The sequence below is a fragment of the Anolis sagrei genome, chromosome 1 (genome assembly GCF_037176765.1).
Source record: "Anolis sagrei isolate rAnoSag1 chromosome 1, rAnoSag1.mat, whole genome shotgun sequence".
NCBI classification, from domain to species: domain Eukaryota; kingdom Metazoa; phylum Chordata; class Lepidosauria; order Squamata; family Dactyloidae; genus Anolis; species Anolis sagrei.
In genome coordinates, this window is record NC_090021.1 from 243,696,402 (window position 1) to 243,720,550 (window position 24,149).

General features: G+C 39.1%; 1 protein-coding gene across 4 annotated transcripts in view; it reads right to left on the minus strand.

Moving 5' to 3' along the window:
• MOB2 (MOB kinase activator 2) overlaps positions 1 to 24,149 on the minus strand; it is a 142,457-nt gene that overhangs the window by 34,726 nt on the left and 83,582 nt on the right. The window contains exon 1 of one of the 4 annotated variants that reach the window (XM_060768805.2): positions 11,024 to 11,260. The exons of the other annotated variants lie outside the window; for them this stretch is intronic. Within the exon in view, the coding sequence (XP_060624788.1) occupies positions 11,024 to 11,133 (110 nt within the window). The 5' untranslated portion in view covers positions 11,134 to 11,260. Of the gene's footprint in view, positions 1 to 11,023; positions 11,261 to 24,149 lie in introns of those variants that run through there. 4 annotated transcript variants of the gene reach the window in all.

Sequence of the window (24,149 nt, forward strand, 5' to 3'; positions counted from 1 at the left end):
AAATTGTTAAGATGGAGTTTGGGTTTACAAGATTTCATATTTGACATAAAACATGTTTCAGGTAAATGAAATTTAGTTGCGGACGCCTTATCTAGGATTCCATAGGTTAAAGGTTTGTATATATGTGTAATTGAAATGTATTTATCCCTAATATGTTTCCCTTTCAGAATTGATGTATATATATATATTGTTGAATAATATGTGGAATTATTTTTGCCATTCTGGGATCGAGAATGGTACAAAAATAATATTTCTGGGGGGGGGGGAAGGTGTAGAGATGTGTTTATTATAAAGTGTTATTTATAATGTGTTTAAACTGTATTTATAATGTTTATTATAAAGTGTTATCTATAATGTGTTTGAATCTGTATTTATGTATTACATTTGTTGCCAGGGCCTAGCTGAGAGAGATAGGTTGCCATGGTAACAAAGCCTCAGAGGAGGTGGGCGGAGTTTAAGGAATAAAAGGTTTGAAAGCGTCAGTTAATATTCAGTCAGGAGGAAGAGACCCTGAGAAGAGGACAGAGTCAGATAGGGCTCTGGGAAATAGCAGAGTCAAGAAAGGACTCTGGGAAAAGTAGTTTAGTCCGGTGGATGAGACCCGGGGAAGAGGTTCAGAGTCAGTTAGGGCTCTGGGTTGTGAAGCTGTGAGAATTCAGCAGTTCTTAGAATTTGTGAATATTTCTTCAGCAAGAAAGCTGAAGGTGTTACCTTGTTAGATTGCTTAGGTTAAAGAATCTAACAGAGGGGGTTTTAAGGATCGCCAGTAAGGAAAGACTGGTGATCAGAGGTTTGTTCCGAGTATAGGGCAAACAGTGTGGACATTCACAATAGGGAACTCTGAAGTAGTATAAGCACTTCACTAAGGAAGGAGTTTGTAGAATTGTAACAACAGAAGCCTGAATGTTTCTCAAACCAGCCATATTGTAACATCAAGCTTTGTGCCAAGTTCAAATTCTCAAAACTGCAACAATTACGTTCTGTTAACAATAAAACTTGTTCTCTTTGTATTTCAAACCTGCCTCCTCCATTGCTTTTATGTTTGGTGCATTCCACACTACCAAAGTCACCTCACAACACAACTAAAGATAAACAGAGACATAAACCAGCGTCTCTAAACATATTGGTGGCAGCTTAATTGATATTTAAAAGAAGGTTCCTCACAGAATATTGGTGGCATTAAAGAAGATTAATACTTCCTCACATAATTTTTGGTGGCATCTAGTGGGATTAGCGCTTCTTTACAAGATGCACTCATATCCATAGTTCTACAAATTCTCATGCAGTTTAACAGTTTACAGAACTAACTCCATAGGAGTGAACATTAAAATGCAAAGCTGCATTGAAGGGTAAAGATAACCACATTCACCTCTCATGATCCATAATGTTGACTTCATGGAACAATCACAGAATAGTCATGAACCCTTTTTTTTAAAAGGATAAGTGTTATTCAACACAACATAACATCAGCTGAGATCAATCTGTCTCCTGTTCTAAAGTCACCTCGAGGGAAAGAATGAGGAACAGAACCGTCTTGTCCAAACTTGCCCAGTACTGCCAGAAAAGCTACAAGGACATGAAAAGTGCTCTGAACTGAAGAGAGAGGCTTTCTCTTATGTGGGAGTGGAGAGGAATCCGATATTTTTCATATCTTTTCCTTGCCCCTTATTTTGCTCATCCCATGCTTATTCGTCAAAGATACTGGATTTCCATCTGCTAACCTCTTTATAATATCTCAGAATAGAGAACACAGTAGATGTGAAATGTTCTTGCACTAAATGTGTGTAACACCTATGCCAAAATTTAATCCAGTTCTGGATAAGACAGAAACACCTGCCCTTGAAATTGAAAATCAGCTTGGTAGGCCTGGCATTCAAAACACTGTTTTAAGTTCTCAGTTTTGAATGCTGGCAGGCAACATTGTTCTATTAGAGTCAATACACTGATGATGAACAGAAGATAAAATACGATTCTCTGTTTTATAAACACTCTTTAAAATAAGTATATTTCAATCACTGTCAAGTCATATATGATTGTTTTAAACATACAGCTGGAACAGCCACAATATCTAAAATATGAGTTATTCACTTCTCACCATCGTTTAGCATCTGTTTCTAATGCAAATCTGCAAGAAACTTTTCAACATTCCTTTCCTGACTCTATAACAATGCAAACAGCAAACATTTCTGCACTGCATAGTCTCTTTCCAAGTATGTACAGGCAAGCTTGTATTTCCCTAGGCAAGTAATGTTGGACAGACTAAGAGACTAGGCAGAAGGGTGACAGGTTCCCTACTTGCCTGAACACACATTTAAGAACCACTTCCATGAATGCCACATTAAATATTCCTACAGCATCCATTAACTTATCACTTTAACAATATTTTAAGTATTTCTTTTCATTCTGAAACTGAACTCATTATGCTGAATGCTAAGTACTGATACAGCAATAGAACATCCTTATATTTCCACTTAGCTCCTTTCTCCTCTTTGGAGAAGCATATGACAAAATTTGTTTTGCCAACTACAAAACCTCTGCTATTTTCAACTGCTGCCATAGTTTTTAAAGGTCAATGGTTTCTGTGGGATCTTTGAAAGACTTTTTTTTCCTGTGACAAATTCAAAGCTAGAGATTGTACTGCACCTCTAACTGTCCCCAGATAAGAATTAAGATGTAGTAAATATATTCTTTATGGACACACTGATATTGGATAAATTACGTTTTCATCAGAAAGCATGGAGAACACTGTTCCTTAGATGAGAATATTGTGCATTATGGCTTTTCTTCTCACATCCATTCTCAAACATTGAGAGTCAGACAAAGTTTAGAAACAGAAAAAAAATCTATGCCTATTCTTTAAAGCTGTCATTCAAGTTTGACAACCCTAAATACCAGGGCAAAGACTTTTGTAAAACGGTAACTCCTGTGATTTCTACAGGTGCTATTTCAGAAGAAGATACTGGAAAAACCATTCCTGGGTCTTATTTCCCTAAGAAAACACTTAGAAATTCATGGGGTTACCATAAGTCAACTTGAAGGCACTTACACACACAACACATGTAAGGCAGGATACATTTGTCAACTGACAAGTTTCAAGCATATGGAGAAACCTTTACAACCACTAATCAGGCCCCGAGTCTTTGTATGTCCTTCACTGAGAACTCTGCAGATTGCTAAATATGATTTTCAGCCAGAACGTTCTCTTTGGGGGTAATATTATTACATAATAGGAGTACTTTTATAACACTTCAGTTTTAGGAAACACATAAGAGCTATTTAATTTATATGATATTTTGCCAAGCCTGCCATCCTTTAACCCCTGAGCAACAATTTTGTGAAAGATCTAAGATCCCAATTCATGTATCAATTACTTGGTATTCTCATATTCAAATATCAAAAGGAAGTTGAAGGGAATTCTTCTATATCTATATAAATAAAAATGTAATCTTCGTTTGTGGGATTAAAATAACTCAAAAACCACTGGACAAATTCAAATTTGGACACAATACACCTATCAGGCCAAAGAATGACCATCACTCATAAAAACACTGAAAAACACAGCGGAAGAGACTTAAAAAGCCAAAAAAGCAAAAAAGATGCTACAGTGCATGTGCTAAACCACATATATACACATATACACAAACAAAAACACATAGACTGGGCCATGGCAATGCATGGCAGGGGACATCTAGTAGTTCAGTAAAATCTTACAGGTTTGAAGTTGGAATTGTTGTGGTTATCAGAACTTGCATGCTTACAAATAACTCTTCAGCAACAGAATATGCTGCATCTGGGTGTGGTATAGCCTCCTTTTCTGGAGGGTTTTAAGCAGAAGATCTGTTGGGGATGCTTTGATTGTCTTTTTCTGAATGGCAGGGGGTTAGGCTGGATGGTCCCTGTAGTCTCTTCCAATGCTATGATCTATAATTCTACCAAGAAAACACAATATAAATGTCAGGAGTAAGGTCCCATTGATTTCAACAAGATTCAACAAGATTCCCAGCTAAGTGAGTTCAGGGTTGCAACATTACTGTGAATGCCAAAACGAGGGATGATTTTGTCTACTCTATTGAAACACAATGCCAAATATTTGTAAAATTTCCTTTCCATGTATATCTTTCCATTATAATGACCATAGCTAGAATACACTACAATAAACATAAAATACTGAAGATTCATTTTACCTTCTTCCTAGTTAAGGATGTGAGTGTATCCTAAGATTTTGTGGTTAGAAGAAAAAGAAGACATGTCTCTATTTCCCTGATTAGGTGATCTATCCCAAGGCCTCCAGTGTGTGTATCTAAAAGTGATGGGGGAGGAGAGAATAGACATTTTTTTTCATTTATTGTGAACTCCACTGCTCAAGAGTCTCTCTTCCTGAACAAGGCCAAGTAGTCTTGGGAGTCTGGGTTGGAGTCCCCTTGCTTTGTGTGTTGGGGCATTTCAACTCCCTTGCTGAGGCTACACCTTGGCATTTGAGTACATTTATGGACTCAATCTTGAACCTAGATGCTCAGATTCTGACAGTTTATACCTTAAGAAGAATATTTGGAAACTTCAGCTATTCCAATTGGTTAACATAATATTAACAGGGGCTGGTTAAAGGGAAGACACAACCCCCTTGTTACAATATTTCCACTGCCTGCCAGTCTGTTTCCATGCACAATTCAAAGGCTGGTTATCTATACACATAAAAGTAAAAATATGTTTGTTTGTATGCCTGTATGTATGTATTTGTATCTATCTATCTTCCAAGATGGCTTCCACTCCCAGAGAGCACTGTGAACCCCACCAATGATGACCTGGAATAAACTTGGCATATATACCCAACATCACCTACATAAAATACTGGAGGGGGAGGGGGCGGGGGAGGGAATTACCCTGGATGATGGAAATTGCAGTTCATCCTGCATCCAGGGAGAACTTCCAGAGAGTACTGTGATCCTCTTTTATGACCTATTTGGACCAAACTTGGCTCACAGACCCATCATGACCAACTAAGTACTGGTGGAGTTTGGGGGGCAATGACAGAATGATGAGAGTTATAGTTCACTTATATGTGAAGTGCACTGTGAACCTCACCAATGATGCATCTGGATGGACTTGGCACACTGACCCCCCCCCCCCAAATGATCAACTTTACACACTGGTAGAATTGGAGTGTGTGTGTGACTCTGGACAATGGGAGATGTAGTTCACGCACATCCAGAGGAGATAATACTGTGAACACCACCAATGATAGATCTGGACCAAACTTGGCACATATCATTCATGACCAACTTTAAGTACTAGCAGATTTTGGAGGGACTGATCCTGGACAATGGGAGTTGTAGTTCACCCACAATCAAAGATCACTGTGAACTCAACTGACAATAGATTGGGATCAAACTTGGCATGCATATCCTACATTACCAACTTTAAGTACTGGCAGGGTTTGGGGAGGATTGTCCCTGGACAATGGGAGTTGTAGTCCACCTACGTCGAAAGACCATGTGTATCCTACTGCCAGAGAGAGACATGTGTTTTTTCTGATGGGACCATTCTTAAAATCCAAAATGAAACAAAGACTATTTCTATTGCATCTCTTTACAAAATACCTAACCCGGGCATCACCTAAGCTAGTGCCTTGTATACAAGTTCCTTAACAGCTTGCTCAAGCTCAAAGATCTTTTCAGAAGGAGTTTCTCTATCCCAGCATGGGGCATATGCATGCCCCATGGGATGCAGGAGAGGGACCTCCCAAAGAATGCTCTAAAAATCTGGAATGCCCTTTCAAGGGAGGTGATATTTTCTTTCTCCTTAATGTCCTTTGGTTGGGAGGTAAAGATGTTTTTATTTTAGCAGGTATTGGGGAAGTGGTTGTTTTACATGTAATAGATTAGTGTTTTAGTGTGCTATGCAATGTTATCAAATGGGTTCAATTTTACAGATAGCTTAATAGTTTTTAATGTATAGGTACATTTTTGTAGTTACGCATGATTTTATTTGTATTTCTCTAGATCTGTAAATCAGCTTTCGTAGCAGCATTGAGGAAAAAGTGGGGCATGAACAAAGTGATTGAACTGAGAATAGATTAATTATATACATATAACACGTGTCCTTATTTTTAAATCATCTTCTTCCCCTCAAAAGCAGTGAAAATGGAGTAAACCAGTATTAGGAGATCCTTTGGGAAGGATCTCCTAATATCAGGGATGTGTGCTGTAGCATAGCATGATACACTTTGCTTCTTTCCTCATAAACAGCAGAGAAAGAACTATGTAACCGCCCATGTAAATTTAAACATATTTGTGTGCCATAATATACTCAGATTGCATCACTAGGCCTTTCTCAGTGCAGAATGGTTAGTCTGGAGCACAAGCGTTTTACTTTCAACACAAAATATATAAGGCTCTGTCATGCGCTACAGAAGTGCTACAGAAATTCTGATTAAGAACTTTTGCCAGACCAAATCCAGTGAATGTTGCCTTCCTGCCAACTTTTTGCTAAGACCTAATGAGGCAAGTAGAACTTGATGTATACCTAATAAGAGGCAATCAGGCTTCAGTTTGGAGGGATTAAAAAACACTGGACTCCGTCTGCAGACAATGATTTGCTCTCTGTCTAATGTTTCCCTGGACTATTTTAGTTCAATGGAAAGTTAGAGAAAGGAAAAGAACAAGACAGCTCCCCCATTGCCTACCAGTCTCCACTCCACTTGAAACATCATTTAAACAAGTTTCTTGAAGATCTGTTTTTTAAATAGTCTTCACAGGATAGGTCACATTGGAATTAATGAGTGTTTTTGCTTAGACATACAAATACCCAAATTTTCCACAGAAGATCAAACTCACTTTGATAAGAAGCAGTCTTAAAAGGGAACAGTGATAACAGAAAAGTGGAATCTTTGTTATAAAATTTTTAATTGCTAGGCAACATCTAATTAAACTTGTTGCATCAGATAATTACACTATGTATATTGTGACTAATACCCAAATTAACCAGGACTGCCAGTTTCGTTACATTCTTCTTAAGAATCCATTGTGGAAAGAAACAATTCTAGGAAGCAGAAATTGTATCCTTTTAAAAAGTTTGTAATTCTCATGGTGGTGAATATATACAGTTGTGTCTGTGTAGAGAGAATATAGTGCATATTTTTGTGAAACAAAAGAGATTAATAATATAATAGGGACCCATGGATGGAAAATGGAGCTGCCATTGTATTATATTGCCTGGTCTTCTATTTCGAAATTCCCTTCGCTCATGCACACAGGATTATGACAAATTGAATAGGATTCACAATTACAAGTTGTGGTTGTGGAAAACTGGTGAAACAATTTCACATCCAGAACTTTGGAAAATGTGTATATGATCTGACAAATCTAAGATAATGTACTTTCAGAAAAAGCATTAAATGTAAAAAATCAAAATAAAAAATCAAGGGAGAGCCTTTTCTGACTCATCCTCTACATCAGGAGTCCTCAAACTAAGGCCTGGGGGCCAGATACGGCCCTCCAAGTTCATTTACCCGGCCCTCGCTCAGGGTCAACCTAAGTCTGAAATGACTTGAAAGCACACAGCAGGAACAACAATCCTATCTCATCATTCAAAAGCAGGCCCACATTTCCCATTGAAATATTAATAAGTTTATATTTATTTTAATTATTGTATTGTTTTAAGTGTTTTTTGCACTATAAATAAGATATGTGCAGTGTGCATAGGAATTCATTCTTTCTTTCAGATTATAATCTGGCCCTCCAACAGTATGAGGGACTGTGACCTGGCCCTCTGTTTAAAAAGTTTGAGGACCCCTGCTCTACATTATGAGACGTGATGAGAGGAGATATATACAAAAATAAATATACCCCATGTACTAAATCAATTTAACTAGAGTAAAATGTTCATTTTAATATTTACACTTCCATTACAAGTTTTCTAACCTCCAATGACATTGTGTGCAGAGGTATTAAGAGTAAATGGGAAAATCTGCTCAATGGGTGGAGTCATTGAAAAAACGGCACAAAGTATACAAGTGTTAACTGGATGAAAATGAAGTTTGTTTATCTTTGTTTAAAAAAGATGAAAGCATCCCAACTGGGAAGCCTGGCACGTCTATGTCCCAATTCCCTCTGCAAACACTAAATGAGGTTCATTTCAGTTGCAACACAATGACAAGGCTACTGTTGTACTGACTTTAGCTCCTGCTGTATTAAGAGTCACCCAGCTGTCTTTTCTGAAGCCAGGATAATTGAAAGGGGGGGGGGGGGGAGAGGAATAGGACAGTCTAGTTCCTTTAAAAGCAATGTCAAGAGTTGTACGTTTTCACAATCTTTATCTGCTATCCCAAACAGATCCATACACACTGCCATCTATCTTTTTAAACACCGAATTATTTACTTTTGCTGAGCAGTCTATCCTACTTGTTGCTCCAAGCTTCTTTTCTAGTCACCCTTTTCAGTTGTACCCCTTTTTTAAACAGAGCTATTAAATTTTCGATTCATCAGTCCTGCTGATAGCAAAATAATTACATAAAGAGATGTGGACATATTTAATTACTCATTTCCTTTCTTGCTGGCACTTCAGGTAAGTACCTGAATACATAAAGAGTAACTCATTTCGTATGTGAGTTTTTGATTTGTCTCAATGCTTACTTCATTTTTCTGTTTGTTTGCCTTTCTTTTTCTTTGGAAAGACAAATGAACCATACAAATTTCTTTCACTTCCTCTATGATTTCATCACTCACCTTGCTCGGAGATTTGGAGTAAGAGATGGGGTGAACACACAACAAAATAATCTTACACCAAACTAGTATTGAGAGGAAAGCTAAGAATGTAACTTGCATACATTATACCATATAAGTAAGTTTCCCTCATAGAATTTATTTCATTGCTGCTAGTTATGGAGGAAGCCAAGAGGCTATACATGACACTGATGTCTTATCACTTATTACTGGAAATCACAAATTATGACACTACTTACTTCCAAATAACTCTTTCACAACTATTAAGAATAAAAATGTGGTTTACTGCTCTTTAGGAAACTGAACCAATAAAGTATTTGTTCTTTAGGAAGCTGAACCAAGGCAGATATGTATTTATCTATGTATGCATGCAAACATGGATTTGGCTTTTTGGTAGTCCTGTTCTTATCTTGCTTCATGGCACTCTTCCCTAGCTCATCGTATTTTATCCTATACGTTCATTAACACCTCACCATTCTACCCCATATGGAGTCTAATGCATCTTAGGCATCTCAAAGTATTGACTACTCTAAATGTGTCCCAATTTTTCATGAAAAAAGAGAAAGTGTATTCTTATTCAGCAATTTATTTTGAAAGTGAACCTATATACTATAGGTTCACTTTTAAACAAGTGAACCTATAGTATATGTAAAAAGGTTCCAGCAGTCAAAAATGACAAAATGATTCCATGGTGATGTCATTTTCTCTTCTTTGTTAATTGAAGTTTGATTCAGCAGAAGATCTCAGCCTACGCTGATGGGCAAGCCGCAACTCCACCCCCAAAGACAGGCATTAGATTTAACTCTCAGTGAGGTGATCTCACTCATATGCCATATCATTAGTGTTTTACTCATGACTTAAATTCCCATTGCTTAATCAGCTATGTTTTCTCCATCAACCAAGTCATACATACTACATATGCAATCAGGTTCGGTCACTTTCAGATAGAAAGCAATGCTGTCATGGCAAGTGATATTTAGAAGAAAATACTGTATAGATTTATTCTGATGGACATAGAAAAAAACATTTGTTTTCTCCACATATAAGTATATTATAGGTGGGAGGAAGAGAGAAGAATTAAAATGTTTACTTAATCTGTGAAATATTAGTACATTATACGAGAGTATAGCGAATTCCGAAAGTCATTACTTTCAAGCCACACATGTAAGACTTATAATCTGTTCCTAAAGGGTATAAAATAAATAAGAGACCAGGTTGGAATGGATAAAGAAGAGATGAATTTGTAATAGAGTGCAACAGCATTCAAAACAACTTATGCCATATCGAAATACAGTTTGGAAGGAGCTGTCCTAAAGCAAGTATTTTATGTACTAAGTTTAGGTATTAATAAAAGTCTTTACCAGTTTCATGCTGACAAAATATTTTAACTATTAGCCTTTAGTAGTAGGAACTAACTCCCCAAAGTTTGCCAAAAACAAGCTCTGTGCTTCGCATTTCCCCACTAGTAACCAGATTTTAACAGCTCTGTTTAACACCACCTTAAAGAAGAATTAGTGTGTGATTTAAATAAGAAAAACTCCAGTTGAAAGGTAATTTTCCATTTTGTGTCAGTGGGGAAAAAATCCTGCAGGTACAATGGATAAGTATATTTTCTAGTCAGAAGCCTGACCCCTCATCTTAATATTACGTAAAACGTACATGGAGTTTTCAACATGCTTCTGAATTTCAAACAGCCTTATAAAACTCAAATTTTATGAACAAAACCTCTGAAACAACAACAAAAAAATAACAGGCCATTTCTGTACATCATCACTGGGAGGGAAAAGACATATTATGGGTCTTACTCTAAAATGCGAACAGGATTGCAGATTTAGTTGAGTTCCTATCCTGTAAGAGCCACAGCTGAGATATATGATGCAAATTTGGTTTTCTCATGTTAAACAAGGGTAGTAAGCAAAAGCATACATGATGAATAAGCAAGGAGAAAAATTACACACATGCTACTTTCATTTTTTTAATCTGAATTTTAAGCAACAGAATATGCTGGATAAATCAATCCATTTAAGTTACTGTCATCCTCACGAAAGCCCAGGTTAAACATCCCACAGTCATTTCAACAAGATTTTTTCTGAAACCACTCCTATACTCATTTGTCTCTGAAGATCAAGACTGCTATTTTGCATCTTTAAATTCAATGCTAGTTTTGCCACTGATCTCTACAAGGTTCAGATGGACCCGAATTATTTCAGAGACAAAAATGTTCCAGAATGAGATTGTGGCAAAAGCTCTCTCTCTCATCTCCTTACCCTCCCATCAAGATGATATTTTGTAGAGGTTGTTACCTTAATACTTTGCCCACTGCCTGTAGGACCATTTTGCAGCTTAATCCAGTTTTGGGAGTTTGAGAAAGTACAGGTCTTTCGCCGCTGAGATTACAATGATCCCCAACCATGTTAGAGAGAGAGAAAGAGAGAGAAAATGAGGAGAAGAGGGGGGATTGGGAACTGCCAGTACAGACTTGAGTCGCTTTACCAGATCTCTCTCCTTCCCTTCTAAAAAAAAACTAGTCCAACTACATTCACAGAGTTTACACAGCTTACTTCACTCCAACCCTCCCTGCCTTCTTCCCTCCCTCTTTCCTTCAGCCAATGACAGAGCGGCAGAGGAAATAGGGGAAAAAATTCGGCTGGAAAAGACAAACAGCTGCTCCTTTTTACAAACCCTAAGTAAAAGCCAAGGCTGAGGAGCCAATGCCAATAAGGAAGCATTTGAATTGGCCTTTTCAGACTGGCGCCGACTGTGCAACAGGACAAGAGAAGTAGTGTGAGGCACAAGCAAGCATCTTTCAAGTGCCCTGTTTGCAGTGCAGTGTTACAGAGACACTGAGTGAACAGAAACAAGGAGGAAGCTCTTTTACACTCAAACGCCTGTGATCTGTGGGGTATTCAAGTACACAGGGGGGCCCACATCTAGTGATTCTTCACTTCATATGCACACATTTTACTAGGAAGCACTTATGTATTGCTATCTGGTATGTCTAATAGTATAGGGGAGGATCAGTATGATCAAAACACACATTAAAGAGAAAGGCCACTAATTCAGCCAATACCACTTGCAAATACTCCTTTCAGGAGGTATTTATCATATTTCTTCTATTCTAAGACACCATTAATTGTAAGAATCACTCTAATTTAAATATCACCAACAGAATATATATGGAAGCACCATGATTCTAAGATGCACCCCATTTTTAGAAATGTTTACATTGGTGAAAAAAGTGAGTCTTAGAATCAAAGAAAAAAAGTAGATCATCCAGATGTGCCTGAAATAAATGTACTCTCTCACATAATACTCCATTTCACCCAGCCTCAAATCAAGTATGCTTTGTTTGAAATGATCCTTCATGGCATGACAAACCCAGTGTGGATGCCAAAGTTAATAATTAAGCTGAAATAAATCTAGTTTATATTGGAAAGTATTTTGACTTTTCAGAATCATGTCCAACCTATGCATAGCATTCATCCAGAAGGTGTAGCACTATCTCTGACACATGCCAAATTCTCTGTACCACAAGGCTTCTATTAAGCACTTTACTGGATGCAAGCTCAAGAAGGCATGGCATTCACCCTTCTCTAAACCGCGAATAATGCCAGTCAACAGTGGCACACTATAAACCCTTGATTTAAGTGATGAGGGTAAACAAGTGGGTAAGGTGGTAATTTGCATACAACACCACAATCCAGACAATACATTTCCTCCTGAAATACTATGTCTGCCTTTGTGGTGACATTTGTGCTTATTGTATGATACTGCCTCTACATTAGGGTTTGCATTATACTGCTAATATGCAGGCAAAGTGATAATTTCATTACCACTACATCTCTCTGTTTTAAGCATGCCAGGTCTGTCAACAGAGGAAAGCTATGGAAAGTCTAAGAAAATTTGTTCTCCATAAACAGGGCTGGCTATGAAGAGTAATTATATGGTCCTACTTATACCAATAATATACACAGTCACTTTAAAAATGCAATATGAAATAAGTGAAAACAGAATTAGTAAGTGAAAATAGAATTAGTAAAAACCAAATGGAACTAAAACTTTGTCTATAGAAGCAGTCTGCGATGAAGCAGGCACAGGAGTCTAATCAAGATACGGGAAAGGGAGAGTTAAAAAACCAATTCGGCCAATTCGTGAGCAAACCTTAAGAAAAATTCCAAAATGTCCTCCCGACATGGTAAACTTGGGTTCCAAGGTAGACGGTCCTCCCGGATTAAAGGTGGTGCTGTTGAATGCCAGGTCTGTCAATGGTAAAACATCAACCATTCAGGATTTAATCCTGGATGAAAAGGCAGACCTGGCGTGCATCACGGAGACCTGGTTGGACGAGGCTGGAGGGGTTAATCTCACTCAGCTTTGCCCACCAGGTTATGCCGTGCAACACCAACCGAGACCCGGGGGGCGGGGAGGCGGAGTTGCAATAGTCTATAAAGATTCCATCTCCTTGGTCAGGGGCCCGGCCTTACAGTCGACCTTGTTTGAATGTGTCCACCTGAGGCTAGGAGACCGGGACAGAATAGGGCTGTTGTTGGTGTACCGACCACCCCGCTGCACCACGGCCGCCCTACCTGAGCTTGCAGAGTTGGTCTCAGGCCTGGCATTGGAGTCCCGGCAGCTTGTAGTGCTGGGGGACTTCAATGTCCATGCAGAGACCACTCTTTCAGGAGCGGCTCAGGACTTCATGGCTTCCATGGCAACTATGGGGCTGTCCCAATTAATATCTGGCCCTTCCCACTGTGCTGGACACACACTTGACTTGGTCTTCTGTCAGGGCTGGAAAAAAAAGGTGGCGGTGTGGAGGAGTTATCAATCTCCCCTTTGCCATGGACTGACCACCACCTGATCAAGTTTAGACTTGCTGCAACTTCTAACCTCCGCAGGGGTGGTGGACCCATTAAGATGGTCCGCCCCAGGAAGCTTATGGATCCAGAAGGACTCCTGATGGCTCTTGGGGATGTTTCCGCTGCCTTGGATGGTGATTCTGTCAATGCCCTGGTCGCTCACTGGAATAGGGAGTTGACTAGGGCAGTAGACACGATTGCTCCAGAGCGCCCCCTCTTAAGTCATCGAGCGAAACCGGCCCCTTGGTTGAACGAGGAGCTGGTGGAGCTAAAGCAAACAAAGAGGTGGCTAGAGAGCGTGTGGAGGAAAGAGCCCAGCGAGTCAAACCGAACACGCCTACGCCTCTATCTAAGGGCGTATGACGCGGCAATAGAGGCCGCGCAAAATGCTTTCTACTCGGCCAATATTGCATCCGCAAGGAACCGTCCGGCAGAGCTGTTCCGAGTAGTCAGAGGGTTGTTGAATCCCACCTTGAGTGGGTCCCCTGACAACTCGGCAGCGCACTGTGAAGCATTTGCTCAGTACTTTGCAGACGAAGTCGCTTTGATCCGCGCGGGCTTTGACACCACATTAACTGCAGTCTCTGAGGATGTAACTCAAGCATCTGCTTGTCCAGTTTTGTTGGATGCGTTTCGATCTGTTCAACTCGACGAGGTCATCAGGGTTCTGGGAGAGGCGAGGCCTACCACATGCATCCTAGACCCCTGACCTTCCTGGCTGCTAAAAGAAGCCAAAGGGGGTTTGGCAGAGTGGGTAAAGGTGGTGGTTAATGCCTCCCTTCGGGAAGGCAAGATTCCAGCCAGCTTAAAACAAGCTGTCATCAAACTGCTGTTGAAAAAAACATCACTAGACCCCACTCAATTCGTCAACTTTTGGCCAGTCTCCAATCTCCCCTACTTGGGCAAAGTCCTGGAACGTGTGGTAGCCTCGCAACTCCAGGAATTCCTAGTGGACACGGACTATCTAGATCCGTCACAGTCTGGCTTTAGGCCGGGACATGGTACTGAGACAGCCTTGGTCGCCTTAGTTGATGATCTGCGCTGGGAACTGGACAGGGAGACCCTGTTGGTTCTGCTGGACCTCTCTTCGGCCTTCGATACCGTCGACCACGGTATCCTTCTGGGACGCCTCACGGGAATGGGTCTTGGGGGTACTGCCTTGCAGTGGCTCCGGTCCTTTCTCGAGGGTCGCTCCCAGAAGGTGTCACTAGGGGACTCCTGCTCGACTCCTCGGCCATTGCACTGTGGAGTCCCGCAGGGCTCAATACTGTCCCCTATGTTGTTTAACATATACATGAAGCCGTTGGGAGAGATCATCCGGAGTTTTGGGGTGCGATGTCATCTGTATGCAGATGATGTCCAACTCTATCACTCTTTTCCACCTGCCACTAAGGAGGCTGTTCAGGTCATGAACTGGTGCTTGGCCGCTGTCACGGACTGGATGAGGGACAACAGATTGAAACTAAATCCAGACAAGACAGAGGTACTCCTGGTCAGTCGTAAGACCGAACAGGGTACGGGGTTACAGCCTGTGCTGGACGGGGTCACACTTCCCCTAAAAGCACAGGTACGCAGTCTGGGAGTTCTCCTGGATTCATCGCTGAGCGTGGAACCCCAGGTTTCAGCGGTGGTCAGGGGAGCTTTCGCACAATTAAAACTTGTGCGCCAGCTGCGTCCGTACCTTGGGAAGGCTGACTTGGCCACGGTAGTACACGCTTTGGTTACATCTCGCTTAGATTACTGCAACGCTCTCTACGTGGGGTTGCCTCTGAAGACTGCCCGGAAGCTGCAGCAAGTACAATGCGCGGCAGCCAGATTACTAACGGGTGCGGGGTACAGGGAGCACACCACTCCGCTGTTACTCGAACTCCACTGGCTGCTGATTAGCTTCCGAGCACAATTCAAAGTGCTGGTGTTAACCTATAAAGCCCTAAACGACTCCGGCCCTGTTTACCTCTCCCAACGTATTCTCCCCTACGAACCATCAAGACCACTAAGATCGTCTGGAGGGGCCCTGCTCTCGGTCCCTCCGCCTGCACAAGCAAGGCTGGTGGGGACGAGGGACAGGGCATTCTTGATGGTGGCCCCTCGACTTTGGAACTCCCTGCCATTAGAGATCAGAACTGCCCCCTCCCTCATGACGTTCAGGAAACTAACAAAGACCTGGTTGTGGAACGCGGCATTTGACAACTGATTTAATTCTTTGCCCACATGAAAGGAGGATGATGAATGGGATTGTGATGGTGTCGGACGATTTGGCTCTTTTAACTGGGATGATAATGTTTTAATGTGTATGGTGCTGATATTTTAATCGTGTAATGAAGTGGCATTGTGTTGTTATTGTCTATTTTTTGTATGTTAACACATGTTGTGAACCGGTCCGAATCCCTCTTGAAGGTGAGAAGGTCGGTATATAAAACCTCGAAATAAATAAATAAATAAATAAAGATTATAGAGAGGCACAACCGAAATGGAGGAAACAACTGGTAACATAAGGCCTCAGACTGAATATTTTTCCATGTATATAGAACTTCCCTTGTGCTTAATACATATATGATGCAGGAGTTCTCAGTGTTATTTGAAATGAAGCAAAGGAGGCCCATGGCTTTCATCTAATAATGTAGCATACTAGCATGCAGTAGATTAACTGACAGTACTTGAATTGCCTACTTCAAGACCTTTGCTCATGACTATCAGAAGCCATACTTCATGGGAAATAAATTTCATACATTGACACTCAAATCAACCATATTAGCCCCGTTACAATGGCATTGCTTTCCTCCAATGCCCCATTGTAAGCCTTATCACCACTTCAAAATTACATATAACCACAGGGTTAAACCCTTGTGCCAGCAGGACTGAAGACCGACAGGTCGCAGATTCGAATCCAGGGAAAGCGCGGATTAGCTCTCTCTATCAGCTCCAGCTCCTCATGCAGGGACACAAGAGAGGCCTCTCACAAGGATGATAAAACATCAAAAAACATCCAGGCATCCTCTGGGCAACGTCTTTGCAGACGGCCAATTCTCTCAAACCAGAAGCGACTTGCAGTTTCTCAAATCACTCCTGACATGACCAAAAAAAACACACTTCAAAACTCAAGAGCAGAGCTTGAGCATGGAATCGTTTTCTCTATCCTGAAAATGGAAGAATTTCATCAGAGCAATGGAAGAGTTGTCTCATGATCTGATAGTTCAGACATTTGATTTTCAGCAAACTTGTAGACAGATGCTGCTTTCAAGTCAGTGACAACAGCCCAAACAGGAGGATAACAAAATGGTCTTGAAAAATTAATCCACACACTTTGAACTGTGTACCTGAGTTTCACTGTTGGCAACCTTATAACAAAATTGAATATGGATCTGATGTATTGTATTCCTAAGGAAATAAAGTATTAATGTAATTAAGCCAGTGGTTCCCAAACTTTGGTCCACAATGAATTCATTTCCTAGAATTCTTGAATATTGGCGAATCTGACTAGGATTTCTAGGAGCTAAAATCCAAAACACTTGGAAGACCAAAGTTTAGGAACCACTGTACTAAACAAAGGGACTGTTGACTTAAGCATTCACATCTACAGGAGGAACATTTTGAAGGTGGAAGTAATTGCTAGCTTCACATGGACATGCTCAGAAGAATCGGAATCAGATATTCAAGGAAGACCTGAAAGCATGAGTGCAACCATCTTGTTTCAACATGAATCTCAAATGCTGAAAAATTATCAGCCCCAAAAAAGAAAGTACAGAGAAATCTTATCATATACACAGGAAAGAAAGCTTTCTATGCAGTTTACAGACATCAGTACCCCATACAGCAAGCCCTTTGTTTAAATAGTTTTCCATTAATAATAAGGATCAATTCAACACAGGAACATTTGTTAGAAAATATTAAGGAATAACATTGATAGAGTTTATAAAACCACTTTATTACTAACTGTTGCCCAATTAGCTTTTTATTTGGCTCTTTCTGTGGTTATAAAAATAAAGCATTCAGTAGGCACTCCAGAGAATATCAATATCAATAGGTTTGGGGAAAACATGTTGATTTAAGAAAACAACTCTATCTCAAGAATTAAAAGGAGTGCCTTTTTTCTGGTTAAAACTGAAGAGCAACATTTAGGAAACAAAGGTCTGCCCAGTTTTACTGCAGCGAATGCTTAAGAAAAATTACAGAGTACTCTCACTGTGTCTTGACTAACACAAACAAACGCTTCAAAACTGTTAACTGCCCTTTCTGTTTGACTATGCACTTGTCTTGCTGCCCAAACAAGCCCACTAAATATTTTCAAAAATATTTTGAAACTGATGGGGAAAAACACTCTAAAACTTTTAATAAGGGCTTTGTTTTTTTAAAAAAATAGCTGCAGGCTTCAACCTGCAGCAAGCTAAAACTAAAAATGTTTCACATGAACATATTGGGAAAGCTGTCTGCCCTATCTAAAGACTGATGTATGTTCAACAATACATATCTGAAACTGTTGGGAGACCACCTACTTTCTCTCCCTGATAGATTTCAGGTTAAAATTTCAAGTCATGATCCCGCAGATGTGTCTTCCATTTCCCATTTGATCAACTTTCACAATTCTCCATGCTCCAAATGTCCAACATTCACACACAAAGGGCTATTTGCAATTCTCCCAGTGTCAGGCCACATTTTAAAGACTACCTGGCCAATACAAACAGAAATATAAGTGGTCAAAAGAAGTATTAAGGACTAACAACTATGAAATGGAATCTTGAGTTTACTCCACACTATGAACACTTTGAACAGGGATCTGAAAGTCAAGAGACAGAAACAAGAAGACACCGAAATTCTGTATGGCCAGTAGGATCACTGGGGGGGGATAGAGAGTGTAGAAATTACTATGTGATTTTCTAATCCACTGTCCCATGATCTAAATACAAAGTGGAATGTTCTTTTTAGATAAAATCAGGTAGAATAAAATGCATTCTAACATAATGACACAGCAGTATTTTTCAGTCTCTGGCCCACTAGATGACTGAGACTACAATTCATAGAATCCTTGTTCAGACGCCATGCCAGCTGGAAAGTTATCAATTAAAAACAAATGTGATTGGAGAAACAAAGATTGAGAATCTAAAATTATTCAACCTTGGTTTAAGAAGACCAACCTATATTCAGGAGCATTTATGGTTTTCTAATTTATAGTATAAGGAGGGTGGAGGGACAGCATTTCTGCAATCTGTTTCCTAAGTGCAAAAAAAAAACAAAAACCAGGAGAAGACAAAAAATTCTGGATATCTCAGAAAGTCTCAAATTTATAAGCGCAAATGTTTTTCTACATCATTGCGACATGGAAGATCCTGATCTTCAGGGAAGACAATCTGAAGCAGTTTTATCTAGTGACTGATGAAGACCACATTGCATCAAATAATCACAAGTAGTTTGACCATTGTAATGCTTGTTTATAAGACACACAATGCTTCACTGCAAAATAATCAGTTGTGCACCACCAAACATAGGTGATCAGGTATAACTTTAGTGATAGTGTTCAAACAAGTAGCCATGTCTGTTACAGCAGCAGAAGAAAGAAGGGGCACAAAAAGGAAGGAAGGGAACTGCTGAAACGATTTCTTCCATTTTATTTAACTGACACACAACTTGTCAACACCTTTTTGGAGCGGTTTCTGAAAAAAGACATAAATTTCATAACATTCTAATCACAATTTGAATATACATTGTTTTTCGTAAGATGTGAACTTAAGTAATCCTTGTTAAAAGCCACTTCTACCCATTTTAACTTCTTTTTTTGTTATGACAACAGTAACAAGTCAGTATAATTAGAAACTAAATGAAAAACAGAAGGAAAACAAAAACAAAAACGGCAACAGTGTCAAGATAACAACACAAACATTGCTTATAAGTTAAGCTCTGTCAAAATGCTTACACAGTATCCCTTTAATCGCTTGATTGTATTAAAAAGGTGAAACCCAAAATGTTTGCTAGTACCATTAGTAGAGCACATGGCCATTCTGGCCTAGCTACTGATGGAATAAAAGGAGACCAAACTTTAGCAAAATGTATTTTTCACTAGAATGAAATTCCAAGTTGTGTTTGTTTTGCTTTGTCAACAATATCACATTGTTGCTATTCCTTCATTCGTTGCCTGCTTTTCTTTTCTGGGTAAATGGATGTGTTGGTTTTATTGTCATCAAAAACCTATTCCTAAAACGAACTTTACTCACAAGAGAATATGAGATACAGCAGTAAAACAAAAATCTCAGTTTCAACCAAGAATAAAAAATGTGGGAAGAAAAGCAGACAAGTTAATCTGTTTCTCCATCAGTCTGACACATTCTTCCCACAACTTAAGTGCAAATGTTGGCTTGAGACAGTGCAGACAGAAGTTCTTGAGTGGTTGGTTACTTCCTTTCAGGGTCTGCTCATTCAAGACAGCTTTCCTTCATTTTCTTTTATCCTCTGCGAAGCTTGATTTGAAAACAATAATACTTTTAGTTACAAGATACTCTGTTTTTGGTTACCCATAGTGTTTACCACCTTGGTGAGAATACCATTTTAGTTCCAAATCATCTTTTAAAACATTTTCCTTCTCTACCTTTAAAGCTGAACATTATTTTTTTTTTAAAAAAAAAAACACACACACACATTCTTGTCTATTATAACCAGTGATACACATTTTCCCCTAGATTCCTATCCATACAACCCAAGCTTCCTATAGAGAGTCTGAAGTTTCTAAAATTTTGGCTAAGAGGAGTCTCCAGAGTTCCGTTAATGCGATGTTGGCTGCTCATTTTACATAATGGAACCATTTCACTTCACATTTTACAACACAACTACTGTTTTCAGAATAAAGTGTCAATATCTAAAACAAAATTGAGACAGAAAATGGCTGGGGGGTCAGATATCTAACTTACATGAAGGGGAGGTTTATTGCATTTCCTCTGGATAACATAACTGCACAGTTGTAGTCTGTGAAAGGCTGAAAAATCATAGCATAGGAGCAACCAGTTCTACATCCAAGCTGGGATTTTGACAATTCCCTGAGTACACATGAGAACCTTGCAAAGAAAATGTGAGATGATACTCTCCTTTTCCCTAGACCCCCCCCCCCCCAAAACACACCACACAATGAAAGAAAGAAACAGGAACAATAAAACAACAACAAAATTTATTTATAAGCCGCCCACTCTTCCTGGGGGGACTCAGGATGGTTTCCAAGGAGTAAAAAAAGAAAAGAAAAGGCAAACATTGAGTGTCTAAAATAGACAAATAGCAATCAAGACATAGCCATGAAATAAAATGATCTCAATATAACTTATAAATCTAATTTAAAATTAACGAAGGATTAAACTAAATAAACATAATATAACACAAGGAATCATACAAATTAAAACAGTACATTAAAAGCACACAATCGTCTATCACATCCAGTGGGCAGAGGTAGGTATCTGATATCAAGGCGAGGACATATGTAAAGGTATATTAATCCTCCTCCTCTCCATAAGCTTCTGCAAAAGTAGGTATTTAAAAACTTTTTTAAAGAAGAGGAGAGAGGGGGCTATTTTAGTTATTTAGGGAGGGAGTTCCAGAGGCGGGGAAGGTCCCCTCTCTCGTTCCAACCAACCACGGTTGTGTTGGTGATGGGACCGAGAGCAGAGCCTCTTCCACAGACCGTAGTGCTTGTGCTGGTTTGTATGCAGAGGTGCGGTTTTTCAAATAGCCTGGGCCCAAACTGTTTAGGGGTTTATAGGTGATAACCAGCACTTTGTATTTAGCCCAAAAGCGGACTGACAGCCAATAGAGCTGCAGTACCATGGGAGTGGTTCTCTCCCTGTATGGCAGTCCAGTTAGGGGTGAGGGATATTTGAGGATTTCATCTGACCCCTATTTTTAAGTAAATCAGCCTTATTTGGACTTTGTGACTAGTATATGGACTGGAATGTAGATAACCTTCAGATCATGCCCTGCCCTGAATTTAGTGGTACACCTTTGGGCCAAAAAAATGTGTATTTTAGTACATTTTAGAGAGAATGTTTTCTGGTATTGTAAGCGTGTGTGTACAAGCTTTTAAAATTTGCAGACTGATGTGAAAACAAGATGAAAGAACTTACAATTAAACTCATGTAAAACTGACAGACAGAAAACGGTCTGGTTATGCCTAAATAAAATAAATGCAAACATCAGGGAAGCATACAAACACAAATGAATTCAAAGTACCTGCTGATCTTCCTTTTTATTTTATCAAGTGGTTATTTTATCAAGTGGTTACTGTATTCAAGAAATACTACTGTAATATAACTGAAGCCCTATCTGGCAGGTTAAAAAAGATGTCAACTGGACCTTACGGCTTGGTTGTAAACAATGGATTTTGAAGTACAAATTTCTATGCATTTAGATACACAATGGTCTGAATGAGTCTTAGAGCAAATCAAGTCTGAACTGTTATTAGATGGTAAGGTGACTTAACCGAAGCTGTTGTACTGTGGATATATCATGAGATGATATGATTTGCTAGGAAAGATTATAATGCCTGATAAAATGGGTCACAAAAAAAGGCGACTTTACTAGAGGTGGGTTGAGTCGATCAAGGAAGCTGTGACAGTTGTTGGTCAGGGCTTTTTGAACATCTTTAGTAAGGATAACATAAGCAAACTTCAAACTTCTTATATAGGGTAGTAGAATAACATGCCCATTATGGGACGGAAAATGCTGTCAAAAAAGCGAATCTGCCATCGATTTAGATGGGAGGCAATGTGGAAATTGCAAAAATCTTGATGGAATTGTTAACATCTCTCCTGTCTTAAATCCATATCCACGCATCTCCTTATTTCTACACAACTACTTGAGTTGTTTTACCTACAACATATTTCTCAAAAATACCGTATTTCACAGAATCTAAGGTGCCAACTTTGGAAAAACACTATCTTCTTAGAATATTTTTTAGAATTTTCTCTACATGTACAATACCTTGTTTTTGTTTCTATGTGGCTTTGTAGTACAATATTTCCTGTGCAGTGAGGAATGAGTGAGAGGAAATCCATAAGTCATCTTGCCAGGATGTGTCTATTTTACTAAGCCTATGGGCTCATTGGAGAGGCAGCAAAAACAGTAAGCTCATCTCAGCCAGACATTAAACAGTCATCTAGCTGAGACTGGAGACAAAATGGTGAGGGGCTGGCAGAGGTGTTTGGGGTTGAGAGCCCCTTCTCCTTTCTCTGAGATTAGACAATTAACAGCAAAAAAAAAAAAAAAAAAAAAAAAAAACAAAGGCAATGACTTTGAGGAATCATCAAATCTAAGCACACCCTATTTTGAAGCCCTCTTAAATAGGAAAAATGTGCCTTAAATTCTACGAAATACATTCTATGTTCTTTTATCCTGTTTGTACCTTCTATGCTAGAGAAGAATAGCTCCATATCCTTAAAGTAAAACCTGTTTGGACAGTCTACTTGTGTCAACATGTCTGCAAGGCAAGCAGAAATCTCCAGAAAAGCTTTAACAATGACCTACTTACCACACTCACATGCCAGAAAGGTTAGTTGTACACAGCAATAAATTCAGAAGTGCTCAGGCTTCTAATTGCAGGACCCACAATTGACATTCAATTGAACCCCTCAAAACTGTGACTTGAATCTCAACAGAAGCCACAACTAGGGTAGTACCACTGAATCACTTGTTGAATGGTGAGTCAATAAGTATGTAAATCCCATGCATTCAATGGACCTACTCTATTTGGGATTAAAGACAGGATTCGGGTGTGTGTTTTCTTAAATTTATCCATACACAGGAAGTCAGACTTGCTATTGCTTTATTAATAGGAGATGAAGCATTCTTCTTTGGAGAACTGATTTAAACACAAAGACACACACACAGAGACAAACAAAAGGACAATTTCCTGGAAGGCATCTCATAAACATGTTCCATTTTGAACTGTATATGGAGTTTGTTTAGGTAACAGTAATAATTTTAGTTCGGGAAGAATAAGTATTTGGTATTAAAAACTGAAATTGGTGGTTAACACATAAGGAACCAATAAATGAAATCAAGTCATTCTTTACTGCCTCCTCTCACATTAAAATGTTAGAATAACAATTTGCAGGTCAATCCAGAAGAAGGACCTAAAATGGTAGAAACACAAAGATTTTCTTCTGCAATTAAACCAAGATTACATAGTTTAACATTACCCCAGTACTACCAATTGATTGCACATCTACAATCTAGAAGGCCAGAGAAAATTCCTATGATTTCCTTTAAACATAAGCCATATTATTTATTTTGGATGAATCACAGACAGCATGTTTAAAATATAATTTGTTCATATTTAGATCTTTATACTAGCCAATGTGAAGAGTTTTTAGCTCATACTACTGTGCACTTTTCTTTTTAACAATTCATTAAAAAGTTAATTGTGATTAGCAATTAACAAAAAATGTCCAAATAAGTCTTAAAGTTATTTTGAAAGGCTGCAAATCTCTATTCTTTGAAAGTTTATACAAAAATATAACTATTGCCATAAGCATCTATTTTCTTACAGCTGTACATTGTCCAGCCTTCACTTCCAGACACTTGCTTTTCCAAAAGGTCAACC